At 40.7% G+C, this 27,906-nt stretch overlaps 1 protein-coding gene across 1 annotated transcript in view; it reads right to left on the bottom strand.

Moving 5' to 3' along the window:
- Window positions 1–22,331: 22,331 nt before the first annotated feature.
- Window positions 22,332–27,906, bottom strand: part of LOC135570966 (collagen alpha-3(IV) chain-like) — a 73,352-nt gene continuing 67,777 nt past the window's right edge. The window contains exon 9 of the mRNA XM_065016787.1: window positions 22,332–23,549. Coding sequence (XP_064872859.1) covers window positions 23,397–23,549 — 153 coding nt within the window. The 3' untranslated portion in view covers window positions 22,332–23,396. The remainder of the gene's footprint in view (window positions 23,550–27,906) is intronic.

Here is a 27,906-nt window from a genome sequence, read left to right as displayed (position 1 = left end):
TATGTTACCACTCTCCTCTACATCACTATCTCTATATGTTACCACTCTCCTCTACATCTCTATATGTTACCACTCTCCTCTACATCACTATCTTTACATGTTACCACTCTCCTCTACATCACTATCTCCATATGTTACCACTCTCCTCTACATCACTATCTCCATATGTTACCACTCTCCTCTACATCTCCATATGTTACCACTCTCCTCTACATCACTATCTTTACATGTTACCACTCTCCTCTACATCACTATCTCTATATGTTACCACTGTCCTCTACATCACTATCTCTATATGTTACCACTCTCCTCTACATCTCTATATGTTACCACTCTCCTCTACATCTCTATATGTTACCACTCTACATCTCTATATGTTACCACTCTCCTCTACATCACTATCTCTAGATGTTACCACTCTCCTCTACATCTCTATATGTTACCACTCTCCTCTACATCACTATCTCTATATGTTACCACTCTCCTCTACACCACTATCTCTATATGTTACCACTCTCCTCTACATCTCTATATGTTACCACTCTCCTCCACATCACTATCTCTATATGTTACCACTCTCCTCTACACCTCTATCTCTATATGTTACCACTCTCCTCTACATCTCTATATGTTACCACTCTCCTCTACATCTCTATATGTTACCACTCTCCTCTACATCTCTATATGTTACCACTCTCCTCTAACACCACTATCTCTATATGTTACCACTCTCCTCTACATCTCTATATGTTACCACTCTCCTCTACATCTCTATATGTTACCACTCTCATCTACATCTGTATATGTTACCACTCTCCTCTACATCACTATCTCTATATGTTACCACTCTCCTCTACATCACTATCTCTATATGTTACCACTCTCCTCTAACACCACTATCTCTATATGTTACCATTCTCCTCTACATCTCCATATGTTACTACTCTCCTCTACACCACTATCTCTATATGTTACCACTCTCCTCTACATCACTATCTCTATATGTTACCACTCTCCTCTACATCACTATATGTTACCACTCTCCTCTACATCTCTATATGTTACCACTCTCCTCCACATCACTATCTCTATATGTTACCACTCTCCTCTACACCACTATCTCTATATGTTACCACTCTCCTCTACATCACTATCTCTAGATGTTACCACTCTCCTCTACATCACTATATGTTACCACTCTCCTCTACATCTCTATATGTTATCACTCTCCTCTACACCACTATCTCTATATGTTACCACTCTCCTCTACATCACTATATGTTACCACTCTCCTCTACATCACTATCTCTATATGTTACCACTCTCCTCTACATCACTATCTCTATATGTTACCACTCTCCTCTAACACCACTACCTCTATATGTTACCATTCTCCTCTACATCTCCATATGTTACTACTCTCCTCTACACCACTATCTCTATATGTTACCACTCTCCTCTACATCACTATCTCTATATGTTACCACTCTCCTCTACATCACTATATGTTACCACTCTCCTCTACATCTCTATATGTTACCACTCTCCTCCACATCACTATCTCTATATGTTACCACTCTCCTCTACACCACTATCTCTATATGTTACCACTCTCCTCTACATCACTATCTCTAGATGTTACCACTCTCCTCTACATCACTATATGTTACCACTCTCCTCTACATCTCTATATGTTATCACTCTCCTCTACACCACTATCTCTATATGTTACCACTCTCCTCTACATCACTATATGTTACCACTCTCCTCTACATCACTATCTCTATATGTTACCACTCTCCTCTACATCTCTATATGTTACCACTCTCCTCTACATCTCTATCTCTATATGTTACCACTCTCCTCTACACCTCTATATGTTACCACTCTCCTCTACATCTCTATATGTTACCACTCTCCTCTACATCTCTATATGTTACCACTCTCCTCTACATCTCTATATGTTACCACTCTCCTCCACATCACTATCTCTATATGTTACCACTCTCCTCTACACCACTATCTCTATATGTTACCACTCTCCTCTACATCACTATCTCTAGATGTTACCACTCGCCTCTACATCACTATATGTTACCACTCTCCTCTACATCTCTATATGTTATCACTCTCCTCTACACCACTATCTCTATATGTTACCACTCTCCTCTACATCACTATATGTTACCACTCTCCTCTACATCACTATCTCTATATGTTACCACTCTCCTCTACATCTCTATATGTTACCACTCTCCTCTACATCTCTATATGTTACCACTCTCCTCTACACCACTATCTCTATATGTTACCACTCTCCTCTACATCACTAAGTCTATATGTTACCACTCTCCTCTACATCACTATCTTTACATGTTACCACTCTCCTCTACATCACTATCTCCATATGTTACCACTCTCCTCTACATCACTATCTCCATATGTTACCACTCTCCTCTACATCTCCATAGGTTACCACTCTCCTCTACATCACTATCTTTACATGTTACCACTCTCCTCTACATCACTATCTCTATATGTTACCACTCTCCTCTACATCACTATCTCCATATGTTACCACTCTCCTCTACATCACTATCTCTATATGTTACCACTCTCCTCTACATCTCTATATGTTACCACTCTCCTCTACATCTCTATATGTTACCACTCTACATCTCTATATGTTACCACTCTCCTCTACATCACTATCTCTAGATGTTACCACTCTCCTCTACATCTCTATATGTTACCACTCTCCTCTACATCACTATCTCTATATGTTACCACTCTCCTCTACACCACTATCTCTATATGTTACCACTCTCCTCTACATCTCTATATGTTACCACTCTCCTCTAAATCTCTATATGTTACCACTCTCCTCCACATCACTATCTCTATATGTTACCACTCTCCTCTACACCTCTATATGTTACCACTCTCCTCTACATCTCTAGATGTTACCACTCTCCTCTACATCTCTATATGTTACCACTCTCCTCTACATCTCTATATGTTACCACTCTCCTCTACATCTCTATATGTTACCACTCTCCTCTACATCTCTATATGTTACCACTCTACATCTCTATATGTTACCACTCTCCTCTACATCACTATCTCTAGATGTTACCACTCTCCTCTACATCTCTATATGTTACCACTCTCCTCTACATCACTATCTCTATATGTTACCACTCTCCTCTACATCTCTCTATGTTACCACTCTCCTCCACATCACTATCTCTATATGTTACCACTCTCCTCTACACCTCTATCTCTATATGTTACCACTCTCCTCTACACCTCTATATGTTACCACTCTCCTCTACATCTCTAGATGTTACCACTCTCCTCCACATCACTATCTCTATATGTTACCACTCTCCTCTACATCACTATCTCTATATGTTACCACTCTCCTCTACATCACTATCTCTAGATGTTACCACTCTCCTCTACATCACTATCTCCATATGTTACCACTCTCCTCTACATCTCCATATGTTACCACTCTCCTCTACATCACTATCTTTACATGTTACCACTCTCCTCTACATCACTATCTCTATATGTTACCACTCTCCTCTACATCACTATCTCCATATGTTACCACTCTCCTCTACATCACTATCTCTATATGTTACCACTCTCCTCTACATTACTATCTCCATATGTTACCACTCTCCTCTACATCTCTATATGTTACCACTCTCATCTACATCACTATCTCTATATGTTACCACTCTCCTCTATCTCTATATGTTACCACTCTCCTCTACATCTCTATATGTTACCACTCTCATCTACATCACTATCTCTATATGTTACCATTCTCCTCTACATCTCTATATGTTACCACTCTCCTCTACATCACTATCTCTATATGTTACCACTCTCCTCTACATCTCTATATGTTACCACTCTCCTCTACATCACTATCTCTTTATGTTACCACTCTCCTCTACATCTCTATATGTTACCACTCTCCTCTACATCACTATCTTTACATGTTACCACTCTCCTCTACATCACTATCTCCATATGTTACCACTCTCCTCTACATCACTATCTCCATATGTTACCACTCTCCTCTACATCTCCATATGTTACCACTCTCCTCTACATCACTATCTTTACATGTTACCACTCTCCTCTACATCACTATCTCTATATGTTACCACTCTCCTCTACATCACTATCTCTATATGTTACCACTCTCCTCTACATCTCTATATGTTACCACTCTCCTCTACATCTCTATATGTTACCACTCTACATCTCTATATGTTACCACTCTCCTCTACATCACTATCTCTAGATGTTACCACTCTCCTCTACATCTCTATATGTTACCACTCTCCTCTACATCACTATCTCTATATGTTACCACTCTCCTCTACACCACTATCTCTATATGTTACCACTCTCCTCTACATCTCTATATGTTACCACTCTCCTCCACATCACTATCTCTATATGTTACCACTCTCCTCTACACCTCTATCTCTATATGTTACCACTCTCCTCTACACCTCTATATGTTACCACTCTCCTCTACATCTCTATATGTTACCACTCTCCTCTACATCACTATCTCTATATGTTACCACTCTCCTCTACATCACTATCTCTAGATGTTACCACTCTCCTCTAACACCACTATCTCTATATGTTACCACTCTCCTCTACATCTCTATATGTTACCACTCTCCTCTACATCTCTATATGTTACCACTCTCATCTACATCTGTATATGTTACCACTCTCCGCTACATCACTATCTCTATATGTTACCACTCTCCTCTACATCACTATCTCTATATGTTACCACTCTCCTCTAACACCACTATCTCTATATGTTACCATTCTCCTCTACATCTCCATATGTTACTACTCTCCTCTACACCACTATCTCTATATGTTACCACTCTCCTCTACATCACTATCTCTATATGTTACCACTCTCCTCTACATCACTATCTCTAGATGTTACCACTCTCCTCTACATCACTATATGTTACCACTCTCCTCTACATCTCTATATGTTATCACTCTCCTCTACACCACTATCTCTATATGTTACCACTCTCCTCTACATCACTATATGTTACCACTCTCCTCTACATCACTATCTCTATATGTTACCACTCTCCTCTACATCTCTATATGTTACCACTCTCCTCTACACCACTATCTCTATATGTTACCACTCTCCTCTACATCACTAAGTCTATATGTTACCACTCTCCTCTACATCACTATCTTTACATGTTACCACTCTCCTCTACATCACTATCTCCATATGTTACCACTCTCCTCTACATCACTATCTCCATATGTTACCACTCTCCTCTACATCTCCATAGGTTACCACTCTCCTCTACATCACTATCTTTACATGTTACCACTCTCCTCTACATCACTATCTCTATATGTTACCACTCTCCTCTACATCACTATCTCCATATGTTACCACTCTCCTCTACATCACTATCTCTATATGTTACCACTCTCCTCTACATCTCTATATGTTACCACTCTCCTCTACATCTCTATATGTTACCACTCTACATCTCTATATGTTACCACTCTCCTCTACATCACTATCTCTAGATGTTACCACTCTCCTCTACATCTCTATATGTTACCACTCTCCTCTACATCACTATCTCTATATGTTACCACTCTCCTCTACACCACTATCTCTATATGTTACCACTCTCCTCTACATCTCTATATGTTACCACTCTCCTCTAAATCTCTATATGTTACCACTCTCCTCCACATCACTATCTCTATATGTTACCACTCTCCTCTACACCTCTATATGTTACCACTCTCCTCTACATCTCTAGATGTTACCACTCTCCTCTACATCTCTATATGTTACCACTCTCCTCTACATCTCTATATGTTACCACTCTCCTCTACATCTCTATATGTTACCACTCTACATCTCTATATGTTACCACTCTCCTCTACATCACTATCTCTAGATGTTACCACTCTCCTCTACATCTCTATATGTTACCACTCTCCTCTACATCACTATCTCTATATGTTACCACTCTCCTCTACACCACTATCTCTATATGTTACCACTCTCCTCTACATCTCTCTATGTTACCACTCTCCTCCACATCACTATCTCTATATGTTACCACTCTCCTCTACACCTCTATCTCTATATGTTACCACTCTCCTCTACACCTCTATATGTTACCACTCTCCTCTACATCTCTAGATGTTACCACTCTCCTCCACATCACTATCTCTATATGTTACCACTCTCCTCTACATCACTATCTCTATATGTTACCACTCTCCTCTACATCACTATCTCTAGATGTTACCACTCTCCTCTACATCTCTATATGTTACCACTCTCCTCTACATCACTATCTCCATATGTTACCACTCTCCTCTACATCTCCATATGTTACCACTCTCCTCTACATCACTATCTTTACATGTTACCACTCTCCTCTACATCACTATCTCTATATGTTACCACTCTCCTCTACATCACTATCTCCATATGTTACCACTCTCCTCTACATCACTATCTCTATATGTTACCACTCTCCTCTACATTACTATCTCCATATGTTACCACTCTCCTCTACATCTCTATATGTTACCACTCTCATCTACATCACTATCTCTATATGTTACCACTCTCCTCTATCTCTATATGTTACCACTCTCCTCTACATCTCTATATGTTACCACTCTCATCTACATCACTATCTCTATATGTTACCATTCTCCTCTACATCTCTATATGTTACCACTCTCCTCTACATCACTATCTCTATATGTTACCATTCTCCTCTATCTCTATATGTTACCACTCTCCTCTACATCTCTATATGTTACCACTCTCCTCTACATCACTATCTCTTTATGTTACCACTCTCCTCTACATCTCTATATGTTACCACTCTCCTCTACATCACTATCTTTACATGTTACCACTCTCCTCTACATCACTATCTCCATATGTTACCACTCTCCTCTACATCTCCATATGTTACCACTCTCTACATCACTATCTTTACATGTTACCACTCTCCTCTACATCACTATCTCTATATGTTACCACTCTCCTCTACATCACTGTCTCTATATGTTACCACTCTCCTCTACATCTCTATATGTTACCACTCTCCTCTACATCTCTATATGTTACCACTCTACATCTCTATATGTTACCACTCTCCTCTACATCACTATCTCTAGATGTTACCACTCTCCTCTACATCTCTATATGTTACCACTCTCCTCTACATCACTATCTCTATATGTTACCACTCTCCTCTACACCACTATCTCTATATGTTACCACTCTCCTCTACATCTCTATATGTTACCACTCTCCTCCACATCACTATCTCTATATGTTACCACTCTCCTCTACACCTCTATCTCTATATGTTACCACTCTCCTCTACACCTCTATATGTTACCACTCTCCTCTACATCTCTATATGTTACCACTCTCCTCTACATGTTACCACTCTCCTCCACATCACTATCTCTATATGTTACCACTCTCCTCTACATCACTATCTCTATATGTTACCACTCTCCTCTACATCACTATCTCTAGATGTTACCACTCTCCTCTAACACCACTATCTCTATATGTTACCACTCTCCTCTACATCTCTATATGTTACCACTCTCCTCTACATCTCTATATGTTACCACTCTCATCTACATCTGTATATGTTACCACTCTCCGCTACATCACTATCTCTATATGTTACCACTCTCCTCTACATCACTATCTCTATATGTTACCACTCTCCTCTAACACCACTATCTCTATATGTTACCATTCTCCTCTACATCTCCATATGTTACTACTCTCCTCTACACCACTATCTCTATATGTTACCACTCTCCTCTACATCACTATCTCTATATGTTACCACTCTCCTCTACATCACTATCTCTAGATGTTACCACTCTCCTCTACATCACTATATGTTACCACTCTCCTCTACATCTCTATATGTTATCACTCTCCTCTACACCACTATCTCTATATGTTACCACTCTCCTCTACATCACTATATGTTACCACTCTCCTCTACATCACTATCTCTATATGTTACCACTCTCCTCTACATCACTAAGTCTATATGTTACCACTCTCCTCTACATCACTATCTTTACATGTTACCACTCTCCTCTACATCACTATCTCCATATGTTACCACTCTCCTCTACATCACTATCTCCATATGTTACCACTCTCCTCTACATCTCCATAGGTTACCACTCTCCTCTACATCACTATCTTTACATGTTACCACTCTCCTCTACATCACTATCTCTATATGTTACCACTCTCCTCTACATCACTATCTCCATATGTTACCACTCTCCTCTACATCACTATCTCTATATGTTACCACTCTCCTCTACATCTCTATATGTTACCACTCTCCTCTACATCTCTATATGTTACCACTCTACATCTCTATATGTTACCACTCTCCTCTACATCACTATCTCTAGATGTTACCACTCTCCTCTACATCTCTATATGTTACCACTCTCCTCTACATCACTATCTCTATATGTTACCACTCTCCTCTACACCACTATCTCTATATGTTACCACTCTCCTCTACACCTCTATATGTTACCACTCTCCTCTACATCTCTAGATGTTACCACTCTCCTCTACATCTCTATATGTTACCACTCTCCTCTACATCTCTATATGTTACCACTCTCCTCTACATCTCTATATGTTACCACTCTCCTCCACATCACTATCTCTATATGTTACCACTCTCCTCTACATCATTATCTCTATATGTTACCACTCTCCTCTACATCACTATCTCTAGATGTTACCACTCTCCTCTACATCTCTATATGTTACCACTCTCCTCTACATCACTATCTCCATATGTTACCACTCTCCTCTACATCTCTATATGTTACCACTCTCCTCCACATCACTATCTCTATATGTTACCACTCTCCTCTACATCACTATCTCTATATGTTACCACTCTCCTCTACATCACTATCTCTAGATGTTACCACTCTCCTCTACATCTCTATATGTTACCACTCTCCTCTACATCACTATCTCTATATGTTACCACTCTCCTCTACATCACTATCTCTATATGTTACCACTCTCCTCTAACACCACTATCTCTATATGTTACCACTCTCCTCTACATCACTATCTCTAGATGTTACCACTCTCCTCTACATCTCTATATGTTACCACTCTCCTCTACATCACTATCTCCATATGTTACCACTCTCCTCTACATCTCCATATGTTGCCACTCTCCTCTACATCACTATCTTTACATGTTACCACTCTCCTCTACATTACTATCTCTATATGTTACCACTCTCCTCTACATCACTATCTCCATATGTTACCACTCTCCTCTACATCACTATCTCTATATGTTACCACTCTCCTCTACATCACTATCTCCATATGTTACCACTCTCCTCTACATCTCTATATGTTACCACTCTCATCTACATCACTATCTCTATATGTTACCACTCTCCTCTATCTCTATATGTTACCACTCTCCTCTACATCTCTATATGTTACCACTCTCATCTACATCACTATCTCTACATGTTATCATTCTCCTCTACATCTCTATATGTTACCACTCTCCTCTACATCACTATCTCTATATGTTACCATTCTCCTCTATCTCTATATGTTACCACTCTCCTCTACATCTCTATATGTTACCACTCTCCTCTACATCACTATCTCTTTATGTTACCACTCTCCTCTACATCTCTATATGTTACCACTCTCCTCTACATCACTATCTTTACATGTTACCACTCTCCTCTACATCACTATCTCCATATGTTACCACTCTCCTCTACATCACTATCTCCATATGTTACCACTCTCCTCTACATCTCCATATGTTACCACTCTCCTCTACATCACTATCTTTACATGTTACCACTCTCCTCTACATCACTATCTCTATATGTTACCACTCTCCTCTACATCTCTATATGTTACCACTCTCCTCTACATCTCTATATGTTACCACTCTACATCTCTATATGTTACCACTCTCCTCTACATCACTATCTCTATATGTTACCACTCTCCTCTACACCACTATCTCTATATGTTACCACTCTCCTCTACATCTCTATATGTTACCACTCTCCTCCACATCACTATCTCTATATGTTACCACTCTCCTCTACACCTCTATCTCTATATGTTACCACTCTCCTCTACACCTCTATATGTTACCACTCTCCTCTACATCTCTATATGTTACCACTCTCCTCTACATGTTACCACTCTCCTCCACATCACTATCTCTATATGTTACCACTCTCCTCTACATCACTATCTCTATATGTTACCACTCTCCTCTACATCACTATCTCTAGATGTTACCACTCTCCTCTAACACCACTATCTCTATATGTTACCACTCTCCTCTACATCTCTATATGTTACCACTCTCCTCTACATCTCTATATGTTACCACTCTCATCTACATCTGTATATGTTACCACTCTCCGCTACATCACTATCTCTATATGTTACCACTCTCCTCTACATCACTATCTCTATATGTTACCACTCTCCTCTAACACCACTATCTCTATATGTTACCATTCTCCTCTACATCTCCATATGTTACTACTCTCCTCTACACCACTATCTCTATATGTTACCACTCTCCTCTACATCACTATCTCTATATGTTACCACTCTCCTCTACATCACTATCTCTAGATGTTACCACTCTCCTCTACATCACTATATGTTACCACTCTCCTCTACATCTCTATATGTTATCACTCTCCTCTACACCACTATCTCTATATGTTACCACTCTCCTCTACATCACTATATGTTACCACTCTCCTCTACATCACTATCTCTATATGTTACCACTCTACTCTACATCTCTATATGTTACCACTCTCCTCTACACCACTATCTCTATATGTTACCACTCTCCTCTACATCACTAAGTCTATATGTTACCACTCTCCTCTACATCACTATCTTTACATGTTACCACTCTCCTCTACATCACTATCTCCATATGTTACCACTCTCCTCTACATCACTATCTCCATATGTTACCACTCTCCTCTACATCTCCATAGGTTACCACTCTCCTCTACATCACTATCTTTACATGTTACCACTCTCCTCTACATCACTATCTCTATATGTTACCACTCTCCTCTACATCACTATCTCCATATGTTACCACTCTCCTCTACATCACTATCTCTATATGTTACCACTCTCCTCTACATCTCTATATGTTACCACTCTCCTCTACATCTCTATATGTTACCACTCTACATCTCTATATGTTACCACTCTCCTCTACATCACTATCTCTAGATGTTACCACTCTCCTCTACATCTCTATATGTTACCACTCTCCTCTACATCACTATCTCTATATGTTACCACTCTCCTCTACACCACTATCTCTATATGTTACCACTCACCTCTACATCTCTATATGTTACCACTCTCCTCTAAATCTCTATATGTTACCACTCTCCTCTACATCACTATCTCTAGATGTTACCACTCTCCTCTAACACCACTATCTCTATATGTTACCACTCTCCTCTACATCTCTATATGTTACCACTCTCCTCTACATCTCTATATGTTACCACTCTCATCTACATCTGTATATGTTACCACTCTCCGCTACATCACTATCTCTATATGTTACCACTCTCCTCTACATCACTATCTCTATATGTTACCACTCTCCTCTACACCACTATCTCTATATGTTACCACTCTCCTCTACATCTCTCTATGTTACCACTCTCCTCCACATCACTATCTCTATATGTTACCACTCTCCTCTACACCTCTATCTCTATATGTTACCACTCTCCTCTACACCTCTATATGTTACCACTCTCCTCTACATCTCTAGATGTTACCACTCTCCTCCACATCACTATCTCTATATGTTACCACTCTCCTCTACATCACTATCTCTATATGTTACCACTCTCCTCTACATCACTATCTCTAGATGTTACCACTCTCCTCTACATCTCTATATGTTACCACTCTCCTCTACATCACTATCTCCATATGTTACCACTCTCCTCTACATCTCCATATGTTACCACTCTCCTCTACATCACTATCTTTACATGTTACCACTCTCCTCTACATCACTACTCTCTATATGTTACCACTCTCCTCTACATCACTATCTCCATATGTTACCACTCTCCTCTACATCACTATCTCTATATGTTACCACTCTCCTCTACATTACTATCTCCATATGTTACCACTCTCCTCTACATCTCTATATGTTACCACTCTCATCTACATCACTATCTCTATATGTTACCACTCTCCTCTATCTCTATATGTTACCACTCTCCTCTACATCTCTATATGTTACCACTCTCATCTACATCACTATCTCTATATGTTACCATTCTCCTCTACATCTCTATATGTTACCACTCTCCTCTACATCACTATCTCTATATGTTACCATTCTCCTCTATCTCTATATGTTACCACTCTCCTCTACATCTCTATATGTTACCACTCTCCTCTACATCACTATCTCTTTATGTTACCACTCTCCTCTACATCTCTATATGTTACCACTCTCCTCTACATCACTATCTTTACATGTTACCACTCTCCTCTACATCACTATCTCCATATGTTACCACTCTCCTCTACATCTCCATATGTTACCACTCTCTACATCACTATCTTTACATGTTACCACTCTCCTCTACATCACTATCTCTATATGTTACCACTCTCCTCTACATCACTGTCTCTATATGTTACCACTCTCCTCTACATCTCTATATGTTACCACTCTCCTCTACATCTCTATATGTTACCACTCTACATCTCTATATGTTACCACTCTCCTCTACATCACTATCTCTAGATGTTACCACTCTCCTCTACATCTCTATATGTTACCACTCTCCTCTACATCACTATCTCTATATGTTACCACTCTCCTCTACACCACTATCTCTATATGTTACCACTCTCCTCTACATCTCTATATGTTACCACTCTCCTCCACATCACTATCTCTATATGTTACCACTCTCCTCTACACCTCTATCTCTATATGTTACCACTCTCCTCTACACCTCTATATGTTACCACTCTCCTCTACATCTCTATATGTTACCACTCTCCTCTACATGTTACCACTCTCCTCCACATCACTATCTCTATATGTTACCACTCTCCTCTACATCACTATCTCTATATGTTACCACTCTCCTCTACATCACTATCTCTAGATGTTACCACTCTCCTCTAACACCACTATCTCTATATGTTACCACTCTCCTCTACATCTCTATATGTTACCACTCTCCTCTACATCTCTATATGTTACCACTCTCATCTACATCTGTATATGTTACCACTCTCCGCTACATCACTATCTCTATATGTTACCACTCTCCTCTACATCACTATCTCTATATGTTACCACTCTCCTCTAACACCACTATCTCTATATGTTACCATTCTCCTCTACATCTCCATATGTTACTACTCTCCTCTACACCACTATCTCTATATGTTACCACTCTCCTCTACATCACTATCTCTATATGTTACCACTCTCCTCTACATCACTATCTCTAGATGTTACCACTCTCCTCTACATCACTATATGTTACCACTCTCCTCTACATCTCTATATGTTATCACTCTCCTCTACACCACTATCTCTATATGTTACCACTCTCCTCTACATCACTATATGTTACCACTCTCCTCTACATCACTATCTCTATATGTTACCACTCTCCTCTACATCACTAAGTCTATATGTTACCACTCTCCTCTACATCACTATCTTTACATGTTACCACTCTCCTCTACATCACTATCTCCATATGTTACCACTCTCCTCTACATCACTATCTCCATATGTTACCACTCTCCTCTACATCTCCATAGGTTACCACTCTCCTCTACATCACTATCTTTACATGTTACCACTCTCCTCTACATCACTATCTCTATATGTTACCACTCTCCTCTACATCACTATCTCCATATGTTACCACTCTCCTCTACATCACTATCTCTATATGTTACCACTCTCCTCTACATCTCTATATGTTACCACTCTCCTCTACATCTCTATATGTTACCACTCTACATCTCTATATGTTACCACTCTCCTCTACATCACTATCTCTAGATGTTACCACTCTCCTCTACATCTCTATATGTTACCACTCTCCTCTACATCACTATCTCTATATGTTACCACTCTCCTCTACACCACTATCTCTATATGTTACCACTCTCCTCTACACCTCTATATGTTACCACTCTCCTCTACATCTCTAGATGTTACCACTCTCCTCTACATCTCTATATGTTACCACTCTCCTCTACATCTCTATATGTTACCACTCTCCTCTACATCTCTATATGTTACCACTCTCCTCCACATCACTATCTCTATATGTTACCACTCTCCTCTACATCACTATCTCTATATGTTACCACTCTCCTCTACATCACTATCTCTAGATGTTACCACTCTCCTCTACATCTCTATATGTTACCACTCTCCTCTACATCACTATCTCCATATGTTACCACTCTCCTCTACATCTCTATATGTTACCACTCTCCTCCACATCACTATCTCTATATGTTACCACTCTCCTCTACATCACTATCTCTATATGTTACCACTCTCCTCTACATCACTATCTCTAGATGTTACCACTCTCCTCTACATCTCTATATGTTACCACTCTCCTCTACATCACTATCTCTATATGTTACCACTCTCCTCTACATCACTATCTCTATATGTTACCACTCTCCTCTAACACCACTATCTCTATATGTTACCACTCTCCTCTACATCACTATCTCTAGATGTTACCACTCTCCTCTACATCTCTATATGTTACCACTCTCCTCTACATCACTATCTCCATATGTTACCACTCTCCTCTACATCTCCATATGTTGCCACTCTCCTCTACATCACTATCTTTACATGTTACCACTCTCCTCTACATTACTATCTCTATATGTTACCACTCTCCTCTACATCACTATCTCCATATGTTACCACTCTCCTCTACATCACTATCTCTATATGTTACCACTCTCCTCTACATCACTATCTCCATATGTTACCACTCTCCTCTACATCTCTATATGTTACCACTCTCATCTACATCACTATCTCTATATGTTACCACTCTCCTCTATCTCTATATGTTACCACTCTCCTCTACATCTCTATATGTTACCACTCTCATCTACATCACTATCTCTACATGTTATCATTCTCCTCTACATCTCTATATGTTACCACTCTCCTCTACATCACTATCTCTATATGTTACCATTCTCCTCTATCTCTATATGTTACCACTCTCCTCTACATCTCTATATGTTACCACTCTCCTCTACATCACTATCTCTTTATGTTACCACTCTCCTCTACATCTCTATATGTTACCACTCTCCTCTACATCACTATCTTTACATGTTACCACTCTCCTCTACATCACTATCTCCATATGTTACCACTCTCCTCTACATCACTATCTCCATATGTTACCACTCTCCTCTACATCTCCATATGTTACCACTCTCCTCTACATCACTATCTTTACATGTTACCACTCTCCTCTACATCACTATCTCTATATGTTACCACTCTCCTCTACATCTCTATATGTTACCACTCTCCTCTACATCTCCATATGTTACCACTCTCCTCTACATCACTATCTCTATATGTTACCACTCTCCTCTACATCTCTATATGTTACCACTCTCCTCTACATCTCTATATGTTACCACTCTACATCTCTATATGTTACCACTCTCCTCTACATCACTATCTCTAGATGTTACCACTCTCCTCTACATCTCTATATGTTACCACTCTCCTCTACATCACTATCTCTATATGTTACCACTCTCCTCTACACCACTATCTCTATATGTTACCACTCTCCTCTACACCTCTATATGTTACCACTCTCCTCTACATCTCTAGATGTTACCACTCTCCTCTACATCTCTATATGTTACCACTCTCCTCTACATCTCTATATGTTACCACTCTCCTCTACATCTCTATATGTTACCACTCTCCTCCACATCACTATCTCTATATGTTACCACTCTCCTCTACATCACTATCTCTATATGTTACCACTCTCCTCTACATCACTATCTCTAGATGTTACCACTCTCCTCTACATCTCTATATGTTACCACTCTCCTCTACATCACTATCTCCATATGTTACCACTCTCCTCTACATCTCTATATGTTACCACTCTCCTCCACATCACTATCTCTATATGTTACCACTCTCCTCTACATCACTATCTCTATATGTTACCACTCTCCTCTACATCACTATCTCTAGATGTTACCACTCTCCTCTACATCTCTATATGTTACCACTCTCCTCTACATCACTATCTCTATATGTTACCACTCTCCTCTACATCACTATCTCTATATGTTACCACTCTCCTCTAACACCACTATCTCTATATGTTACCACTCTCCTCTACATCACTATCTCTAGATGTTACCACTCTCCTCTACATCTCTATATGTTACCACTCTCCTCTACATCACTATCTCCATATGTTACCACTCTCCTCTACATCTCCATATGTTGCCACTCTCCTCTACATCACTATCTTTACATGTTACCACTCTCCTCTACATTACTATCTCTATATGTTACCACTCTCCTCTACATCACTATCTCCATATGTTACCACTCTCCTCTACATCACTATCTCTATATGTTACCACTCTCCTCTACATCACTATCTCCATATGTTACCACTCTCCTCTACATCTCTATATGTTACCACTCTCATCTACATCACTATCTCTATATGTTACCACTCTCCTCTATCTCTATATGTTACCACTCTCCTCTACATCTCTATATGTTACCACTCTCATCTACATCACTATCTCTACATGTTATCATTCTCCTCTACATCTCTATATGTTACCACTCTCCTCTACATCACTATCTCTATATGTTACCATTCTCCTCTATCTCTATATGTTACCACTCTCCTCTACATCTCTATATGTTACCACTCTCCTCTACATCACTATCTCTTTATGTTACCACTCTCCTCTACATCTCTATATGTTACCACTCTCCTCTACATCACTATCTTTACATGTTACCACTCTCCTCTACATCACTATCTCCATATGTTACCACTCTCCTCTACATCACTATCTCCATATGTTACCACTCTCCTCTACATCTCCATATGTTACCACTCTCCTCTACATCACTATCTTTACATGTTACCACTCTCCTCTACATCACTATCTCTATATGTTACCACTCTCCTCTACATCTCTATATGTTACCACTCTCCTCTACATCTCTATATGTTACCACTCTCATCTACATCTGTATATGTTACCACTCTCCGCTACATCACTATCTCTATATGTTACCACTCTCCTCTACATCACTATCTCTATATGTTACCACTCTCCTCTAACACCACTATCTCTATATGTTACCATTCTCCTCTACATCTCCATATGTTACTACTCTCCTCTACACCACTATCTCTATATGTTACCACTCTCCTCTACATCACTATCTCTATATGTTACCACTCTCCTCTACATCACTATCTCTAGATGTTACCACTCTCCTCTACATCACTATATGTTACCACTCTCCTCTACATCTCTATATGTTATCACTCTCCTCTACACCACTATCTCTATATGTTACCACTCTCCTCTACATCACTATATGTTACCACTCTCCTCTACATCACTATCTCTATATGTTACCACTCTACTACTACATCTCTATATGTTACCACTCTCCTCTACACCACTATCTCTATATGTTACCACTCTCCTCTACATCACTAAGTCTATATGTTACCACTCTCCTCTACATCACTATCTTTACATGTTACCACTCTCCTCTACATCACTATCTCCATATGTTACCACTCTCCTCTACATCACTATCTCCATATGTTACCACTCTCCTCTACATCTCCATAGGTTACCACTCTCCTCTACATCACTATCTTTACATGTTACCACTCTCCTCTACATCACTATCTCTATATGTTACCACTCTCCTCTACATCACTATCTCCATATGTTACCACTCTCCTCTACATCACTATCTCTATATGTTACCACTCTCCTCTACATCTCTATATGTTACCACTCTCCTCTACATCTCTATATGTTACCACTCTACATCTCTATATGTTACCACTCTCCTCTACATCACTATCTCTAGATGTTACCACTCTCCTCTACATCTCTATATGTTACCACTCTCCTCTACATCACTATCTCTATATGTTACCACTCTCCTCTACACCACTATCTCTATATGTTACCACTCTCCTCTACATCTCTATATGTTACCACTCTCCTCTAAATCTCTATATGTTACCACTCTCCTCTACATCACTATCTCTATATGTTACCACTCTCCTCTACACCTCTATATGTTACCACTCTCCTCTACATCTCTAGATGTTACCACTCTCCTCTACATCTCTATATGTTACCACTCTCCTCTACATCTCTATATGTTACCACTCTCCTCTACATCTCTATATGTTACCACTCTCCTCCACATCACTATCTCTATATGTTACCACTCTCCTCTACATCACTATCTCTATATGTTACCACTCTCCTCTACATCACTATCTCTAGATGTTACCACTCTCCTCTACATCTCTATATGTTACCACTCTCCTCTACATCTCTATATGTTACCACTCTCCTCTACATCACTATCTCTATATGTTACCACTCTCCTCTACATCACTATCTCTATATGTTACCACTCTCCTCTAACACCACTATCTCTATATGTTACCATTCTCCTCTACATCTCCATATGTTACTACTCTCCTCTACACCACTATCTCTATATGTTACCACTCTCCTCTACATCACTATCTCTATATGTTACCACTCTCCTCTACATCACTATCTCTAGATGTTACCACTCTCCTCTACATCACTATATGTTACCACTCTCCTCTACATCTCTATATGTTATCACTCTCCTCTACACCACTATCTCTATATGTTACCACTCTCCTCTACATCACTATATGTTACCACTCTCCTCTACATCTCTATATGTTACCACTCTCCTCTACATCTCTATATGTTACCACTCTCCTCTACATCTCTATATGTTACCATTCTCCTCTACACCTCTATCTCTATATGTTACCATTCTCCTCTACAGCACTGTGGACCAGGGCTACCATTGGAAAACCCTAAACACCACTACCACTTTCCTGAGATACTGTTACTGTCCTTCATATCCCTATGTGTGGATCAGTGTAGTATCCAGCCATTGGTCAGTTCACAGTCACTTGCCTAACATACAGTCAGTTCACTTCCCTAACATACAGTTACTCTCACTCTACAACTATATCATAGAGTCATTGGCGATAGCCCTTCCACTTGTACTGTTTTACATTGGATAGCCATGTCACACAGCAAGGCCACCGGGCTCAGCGCTATTAATCCTCTCACCGTATATGTTACCACTCTCCTCTACACCACTATCTCTATATGTTACCACTCTCCTCTACATCTCTATATGTTACCATTCTCCTCTACACCTCTATCTCTATATGTTACCATTCTCCTCTACAGCACTGTGGACCAGGGCTACCATTGGAAAACCCTAAACACCACTACCACTTTCCTGAGATACTGTTACTGTCCTTCATATCCCTATGTGTGGATCAGTGTAGTATCCAGCCATTGGTCAGTTCACAGTCACTTGCCTAACATACAGTCAGTTCACTTCCCTAACATACAGTTACTCTCACTCTACAACTATATCATAGAGTCATTGGCGATAGCCCTTCCACTTGTACTGTTTTACATTGGATAGCCATGTCACACAGCAAGGCCACCGGGCTCAGCGCTATTAATCCTCTCACCGTGTGACATTCACATAAAAGTGAAAAACTGGAAGGCGCACTAAGAAGAAAGTGTGTAACCAATCAGAGTGCTGAACACCAAAGCCCCGAAACATTAGACATCAGGCTTGCAGAGTGTACGTGATCTGGCATTGTGCACCGTTGTATCACAATGGTTAATGCTGGAAATAACGGGGGGATATAAAGGGAGAACAACATTTGTGTCTAAAATGTCATCCTATTCCCTATATAATGCACTTATTTTGACCAGAGACCTATGGGCCCTGGGTAAAAGGAGAACACTATCTAGGTATTAGGGTGCCATTTTGGAAGGAACACCATTTCTTGAATTACCGACCATCAACTCTTCTCATAAGATCTGGGGGACATTCACTATCCTGAGAAAATCACTTCTGACCCAACAACTGTACATACAGTGATTTATTGACTTACTTCCAGACATGTATCACGTATCTAATGGTTTGGTGAGCTCCCATTCCTATCTCATTGTTGTGAAATGAAGTGTGGACCAGCCAGCCAGCGTGTGGATCATCCCACTTGCTGGGTTTTTACTTGTTTTTTTTTTTTACGTCAGGGGATCAGTTGGAGGCAAACTATTTCCAACATAATCCCAACCGTTTTGATATTTGTGTGTTAGTTATTTGTGTGTTAGTGAATAGTTATATTGTCTCTGCTTACTCAGTCTCTTACACAGAAATGCTTAACGTTTATGGCTAGTATCCCGGTATATATCAGCCATTGACAATCACAGCAACACACATACTGTATATGGCAGATGGCTTTATGACATCATCACCGTCATCACCGTCATCATCATCATCGTCATTATCACACTAACAAAGACCACCAGATTGATCATTTGTCCTTTACATAAACACCCAAAAAATCCTTTTGATGAATTAGCTGAAACAATTTTCAATAATTTATAAATGACTATGATTTATATAATCCAGATATCTAACAATGTCTTGTATTAAAGGGGTACTTCACCCAACAGACTGAGGGTAATTAGTATATAATTAGATTGACTGTACATCTATAATCACCCAGTGTCAGGGTCTGGCTAATGATCACAGAGAAAATAGAACAAGGGGGTTGTGTTCTAAATGGCACTCTATTCCCTACGTAGCGCACTCATTTTGACCAGTGAAAATACGGCTCTAGTCAAAAGTAGTGCACTATATAGGGAATATGATGCCATATGGGACACACGCAGAGTCAATACAGGAAAATGAATGGTCTGTGAAATGTAAGACTTCCCATAGCCCAGAGCCATCTCTCTATAATCATCTCTGTTTGATCAATAAGCATCAGAAACGTGAATACACTCATCCTCTACGATAATGGCTTTATGACCCCTGGGGAAGATCTGGACTGCTGCTCTGTGCATACCAAACATCACATCATTAAGCACAGGCAATGGCATTTACAGTGCATTCAGAATGTATTCAGACGCCTTCAATTTCTCCACATTTTGTTAAACAGAATCTTCTAAAACTGATTCAATTGTTTTTTCCTCTCATCAATCTTCACACAATAACCCGTAATGACAAAGCAAAGTCAGGTTTTCAGACATTTTTGCAAATGTATTAAAAAAATTATAATAATGAAATATCACATTCACATATGTATTCAGACCCTTTACTCAGGACTTTGTTGAAGCACCTTTGGCAGTGATTACAGCCTCGAGTCTTCTTGGGGTATGACTCTACAAGCTTGAAGATCCTTGCAAGTTCTGTTAGGTTGGATGGGGAGCTTCGCTGCACAGCTATTTTCAGATCTCTCCAGAGATGTTCGATTGGGTTCAAGTTCGGGCTCTGGCTGAGTCACTCAATGACATTCAGAGACTTGTCCCAAAACCACTCCTGTGTTGTCTTGGCTGTGTGCTTAGGGTTGTTGTCCTGTTAAAAGGTCAACTTTCACCCCAGTCTGAGGTCTTGAGTGTTCTGTATCAAGTTTCATCAAGGATCTCTGTACTTTGCTCCGTTAATATTTTCCTCGATTCTGACTAGTCTCCCAGTCCCTGCCGCTGAAAAACATACACCATGCGTCACCATAGGGATGGTATTGGACAGGTGATGAGCGATGCCTGGTTTCCTCCAGACGTGACGATTGGCATTCAGGCCAAAGAGTTCAATCTTGGTTTTATCAGACCAGAGAATCTTGTTTCTCATGGTCTGAGAGTCCTTTAGGTGCCTTTTGGCAAACTCCAAGCGGGCTGACGTGCATTTTACTGAGGAGTAGCTTCCACCTGGCCACTCTACCCTAAAGGCCTGATTGGTGGAGTGATGCAGAGATGGTTGTCCTTCTGGAAGGTTCTCCCATCTCTGGAGCTCTGTCAAAGTGACCATTGGGCTCTTGGTCACCTCCCTGACCAAGGGCCTTCTCCCCCGATTGCTCAGTTTGGCAAGCTCTAGGAAGAGTCTTGGTGGTTCCAAACTTCTTCCATTTAAGAATGGCCACTGTGTTCTTGGTACCCTTCTGCACCTTGACACAATCCTGTCTTGGAGCTCTGAGGACAATTCCTTCAACCTCATTGTTTGGTTTTTGCTCTGACATACACGGTCAACTATGGGACCTTATATAGACAGGTGTGTGACCTTCAAAATCATGTCAAATCAATTGAATTTGCCACAGGTGGACTCCAATCAAGTTGGAGAAACATCTCAAGGATGATCAATGAAAACAGGATGCACCTGAGTATAAATTCAAGTCTCATAGCAAATGGTCTGAATAGGTATGTAAATAATAAATACATTTGCAAACATTTCTTAAAACCTCTTTTCGCTTTGTCATGATGGGGTATTGTGTGTAGATTGTCGAGGATAAAAAAATAAATCCATTTTAGAATGCAAGGTAACAAAATGTGTCTTTGATTTGATTTGAAAAAGTGAATGCTTCTGAATCCTTTCCAAATGCATTGTACATGTGGATAGTATTACTGTATCCTGTTTCAGTACCACCGCATTAGAGCTGAACAGGAAGTGAATTTTTCAGTAGAGGATGGTGTTTTGGCTTGTGACCCTATGCTACGCCACGCCATGCTATGTCATGTTACAATATGTAATGTTATGTTACAATATGTAATGTTATCTTATGTTATGTTACAATATGTCATGTTATGTTACAATATGTCATGTTATCTTATGTTATGTTACAATATGTAATGTTATCTTATATGTCATGTTATGTTACAATATGTCATGTTACGTTACAATATCTCATGTTATCTTATGTTATGTTACAATATGTAATGTTTTCTTATGTTACAATATGTCATGTTATCTTATGTCATGTTATCTTATGTTATGTTACAATATGTCATGTTATCTTATGTCATGTTACAATATGCGGTCTGACTCATCCCAAACCATCTCATTTTGGTTGAGGTTGGGTGATTGTGGAGGCCAGGTCATCTGATGCAGCACTCCATCACTCTCCTTCTTGGTAAAATAGCCCTTACACAGCCTGGAGGTGGGTTTTGGGTCATTGTCCTGTTAAAAAAACAAATGATAGTCCCACTAAGCCCAAACCAGATGGGATGGCGTATCGCTGCAGAATGCTGTGGTAGCCATGCTGGTTAAATGTGCCTTGAATTCTAAATAAATCACAGACAGTGTCACCAGCAAAGCACCCCCACACCATAACACCTCCTCCTCCATGCTTCACGGTGGGAAATACACATCCAGAGATAATTTTTTCACCCACACCGCATCCCACAAAGACATGGCGGTTGGAACCAAAAATATTCAATTTGGACTCCAGACCAAAGGACACATTTCCACCGGTCTAATGTCCATTGCTCGTGTTTCTTGGCCCAAGCAAGTCTCTTCTTCTTAATGGTGTCCTTTAGTAGTGGTTTCTTTGCAGCAATTCGACCATGAAGTCCTGATTCACACAGTCGCCTCTGAACAGTTGATGTTGAGATGTGTCTGTTACTTGACCTCCGTGAAGCATTTATTTGGGCTGCAATTTCTGAGGCTGGTAACTAATGAACTTATCCTCTGCAGCAGAGGTAACTCTGGGTCTTCCTTTCCTGTGGCGGTCCTCATGTGAGCCAGTTTCATCACAGCGCTTGGGCTATCTTCTGTATACCACCACCCTTACCTTATCGCAACACAACTGATTGGCTCAAAAGCATTAAGAAAGAAAGAAATTCCACCTAAATAACTTGTAACAAGGCACGGCTGTTAATTGAAATGCATTCCAGGTTACTTCCTCATGAAGCTGGTTGAGAGAATGCCAAGAGTGTGCAAAGCTGTCAACAAGGCAAAGGGTGACTACTTTGAATCATCTCAAATACGAAATATATATTTCTAACACTTTAATTCAATACTACATGTTTCCATATGTGTCATTTCATAGTTTTGATGTCCTCACTATTATTCTACAATGTAGAAAATAGTAAAAAATAAATAAAAACTCTCGAAAACTGAAAAACATGTAATTATGTAACATCTCCCTTGGTTCTGTGTCCCTGCCAATCACACACCTACTCTCTCTGCTGACTGACTGTCTATACTGACTGACTTCTGACTGACTGTCTCTGTTGACTGACTGTCTATACTGACTGACTGTCTCTGCAGACTGACTGTCTCTGCTGACTGACTGCCTATACTGACTGACTGTCTATACTGACTGACTGCCTCTGCTGACTGACTGTCTATGCTGACTGACTTCTGACTGACTGACTGACTGTGTCTGCTGAATGACTGTCTCTGTTGACTGACTGACAGACTGACTGACTCTCTCTGCTGACTGACTGTCTCTGCTGAATGACTCTCTCTGCTGACTGACTGACTCTCTCTGCTGACTGACTGTCTATGCTGACTGACTGACTGTCTGACTCTCTCTGCTGACTGACTGTCTATGCTGACTGACTGACTGTCTGACTCTCTCTGCTGACTGACTGTCTATGCTGACTGACTTCTGATTGTGTCTGCTGAATGACTGTCTCTGTTGACTGACTGACCGTCTCTGCGGAATGACTGTCTCTGTTGACTGACTGACTGTCTCTGCTGACTTACCGACTGACTGACTGTCTCTGATGACCGACTATTTGTCTCTGATGACTGACTGACTTTCTCTGATGACTGACCAACTGACTGACTGTCTCTGATGACCGACTATTTGTCTCTGATGACTGACTGACTATCTCTGATGACCGACTGACTGTCTCTGATGACCGACTATTTGTCTCTGATGACTGACTGACTTTCTCTGATGACCGACTGACTGTCTCTGATGACCGACTGTTTGTCTCTGCTGACTGACTGACTCTGCGGACTGACTGACTCTGCTGGCTGACTGACTCTGCTGGCTGACTGACGGACTCTGCTGGCTGACTCTGCTTACTGACTGACTGACTGTTTCTGCTGACTGACTGACTGCTGACTGACTGACTGACTCTGCTGACTGACTGTCTCTGATGACCGACTGTTTGTCTCTGCTGACTGACTGACTCTGCTGACTGACTGTTTCTGCTGGCCGACTGACTCTGCTGGCTGACTCTGCTGACTGACTGACTGACTGACTGACTCTGCTTACTGACTGACTGACTGTTTCTGCTGACTGACTGACTCTGCTGACTGACTGACTCTGCTGACTGACTGACTGAGTCTGCTGACTGACTAACTCTGCTGACTGACTGACTGACTGTCTCTGCCGACTGACTGACTGTTTCTGCTGACTGACTGACTGACTAGGTCATCTATTGCTTTCTATCCTTTCATCACTCTGTTTTGTCCTCTGCTATTTGACCGGACTGGCATGCTGCTCATGTGTTGTTGTGGCTCCCACGCAATGACATTTTACAGCTAAGGTACAAGGACAGATAGCTCCTCTCAACAAAGATGCTGCCATTTTGGAAGATGATGATGGTGGGGGTTGAAGAGTTCAGATGAAAGAAGAGGTCAGAATGTGACACATGTCTGTTATGGCACATAGACTAGGATAAGTTTACTCTTCCTGTCTCCATGGTAATAGTCACGTATAACCTCTCCACGTTTACGTTTAAACACGTATGTTTCCCACGTGTTGCCTGTCTGCTAAACTCTACATGCTGTACATGTATTGTGTGTCACAACTTCTACTCAACACTTTGTGTTCAGTAACTCACAACGAGGAAGGAAAGTTGTTGAATCTCTTGACCAAAATAAAACATCTGCACTAGGGATGATCACTCAGAATTCTTCTCCTCAGTACACATCCGACATCCGTAGCCAGATGAGTTGTTCTGTGGAGGGTCCTCAAGGCTTGCTGGAGTTTCATCCGTTATCCAGTCCTAGTATCAGACTGTGTCTCATAAAAACAAATGCTGCACAATACGTGTGTCTCTCAGAGCCATGCGTTTCCCAAAACCATGCAAGACTAAGGGAAGAGGCCTCTCCTTCCTGCCCCTACAGTACAGTGTGTATGCCCCAAGTCGGTTCCTCTTCCTGATGCACAATACATCAAAGACTAAAGTGAATTATTAGCAATAGACAATTATTGTAATAACATGTAAGAAATCATTTATTTGATTGTGCTAATCTCTACTCTGCTGCTCAACATTGAAAAAGGTCATCAGATATAATATACCAACCAAAACAAGGGAATCACTATACCGTAGACTTCTGGCTCATTTTATCAGAGGGCTTTAAATACATTTAACTAGTACAGTCATGCATCTAATACGGCGTATGTCTCCCATAGGGCATGGCTCAGAGCTCCAACACCTAGCCTGCTTTGTGTGATACACACACACATATTCATCCACAGCTACCCACTGCCTTGCCCAGCAGTAAACACATGTTTGTACTGAATCCTCACAATACTCTGTAGCTAGCAGCTTCCCAAAGCAGTGTATGTTGTGATAAACCAGCTTGGAGCGGTGTGCTCCTGTGTGATGTGAGAGATGTGCTCCTGTGTGATGTGAGAGGTGTGCTCCTGTGTGATGTGAGAGATGTGCTCCTGTGTGATGTGAGAGGTGTGCTCCTGTGTGATGTGAGCGGTGTGCTCCTGTGTGATGTGAGCAGTGTGCTCCTGTGTGATGTGAGAGGTGTGCTCCTGTGTGATGTGAGAGGTGTGCTCCTGTGTGATGTGAGAGGTGTGCTCCTGTGTGATGTGAGCAGTGTGTTCCTGTGTGATGTGAGCAGTGTGCTCCTGTGTGATGTGAGAGGTGTGCTCCTGTGTGATGTGAGCTGGGCCAATTGTGTCGCCGCCCTATTGGACTCCCAATCACAGCCGGTTGTGACACAGCCTGGATTCGAACCAGGGTGTCTGTAGTGATGCCTCTAGCACTGAGATTCAGTGCCTCAGACCGCTGAACCAGAGTGTCTGTAGTGATGCCTCTAGCACTGAGATTCAGTGCCTCAGACCGCTGTGCCACTCAGGAGCCCATTGTACCAGCGTTGTAGTTGAGCTAGTTAGTAGTGAAGGGAGGAAGGAGAGCAACACTGTGATTCTGTTGATAGCTCAGAAGATGAGTCCAGATGTATTGCCCTAACAGGGAAGATATTCAGTTACTCAGTCATCGGTTCAGTCTTATCACAGACACTAATGCCCAGAGGCTGCCAATGCCAACAAGCTTCACACGGTCAAATCCCAGATCCTCACGTCTCATTCCCTTCAACATGCACGAAACAACATGCTCCTTTCAAAGTACTCAGTCCAGACTTCTCTCTGTCTTATAACAGACCCAAATGTCACACTATTCCATTTGTAGCACACTATTTATTACAAGGGTGCATAGTGCTATACAGAAAAATAGTGCTCTATTTAGGGAATAGCCATTTGGGACACAGCCTGATGTCCATATGCTGCCAATGCCGAGCAGCATTACAGTGTAAAACCCCCAAATCCCTACACCAC

Source organism: Oncorhynchus nerka, unplaced genomic scaffold (assembly GCF_034236695.1).
Source record: "Oncorhynchus nerka isolate Pitt River unplaced genomic scaffold, Oner_Uvic_2.0 unplaced_scaffold_871, whole genome shotgun sequence".
NCBI lineage: Eukaryota > Metazoa > Chordata > Actinopteri > Salmoniformes > Salmonidae > Oncorhynchus > Oncorhynchus nerka.
The sequence above is the reverse complement of the archived record's forward strand: the minus strand, read 5'-3'. Positions and strand labels throughout refer to the sequence as shown.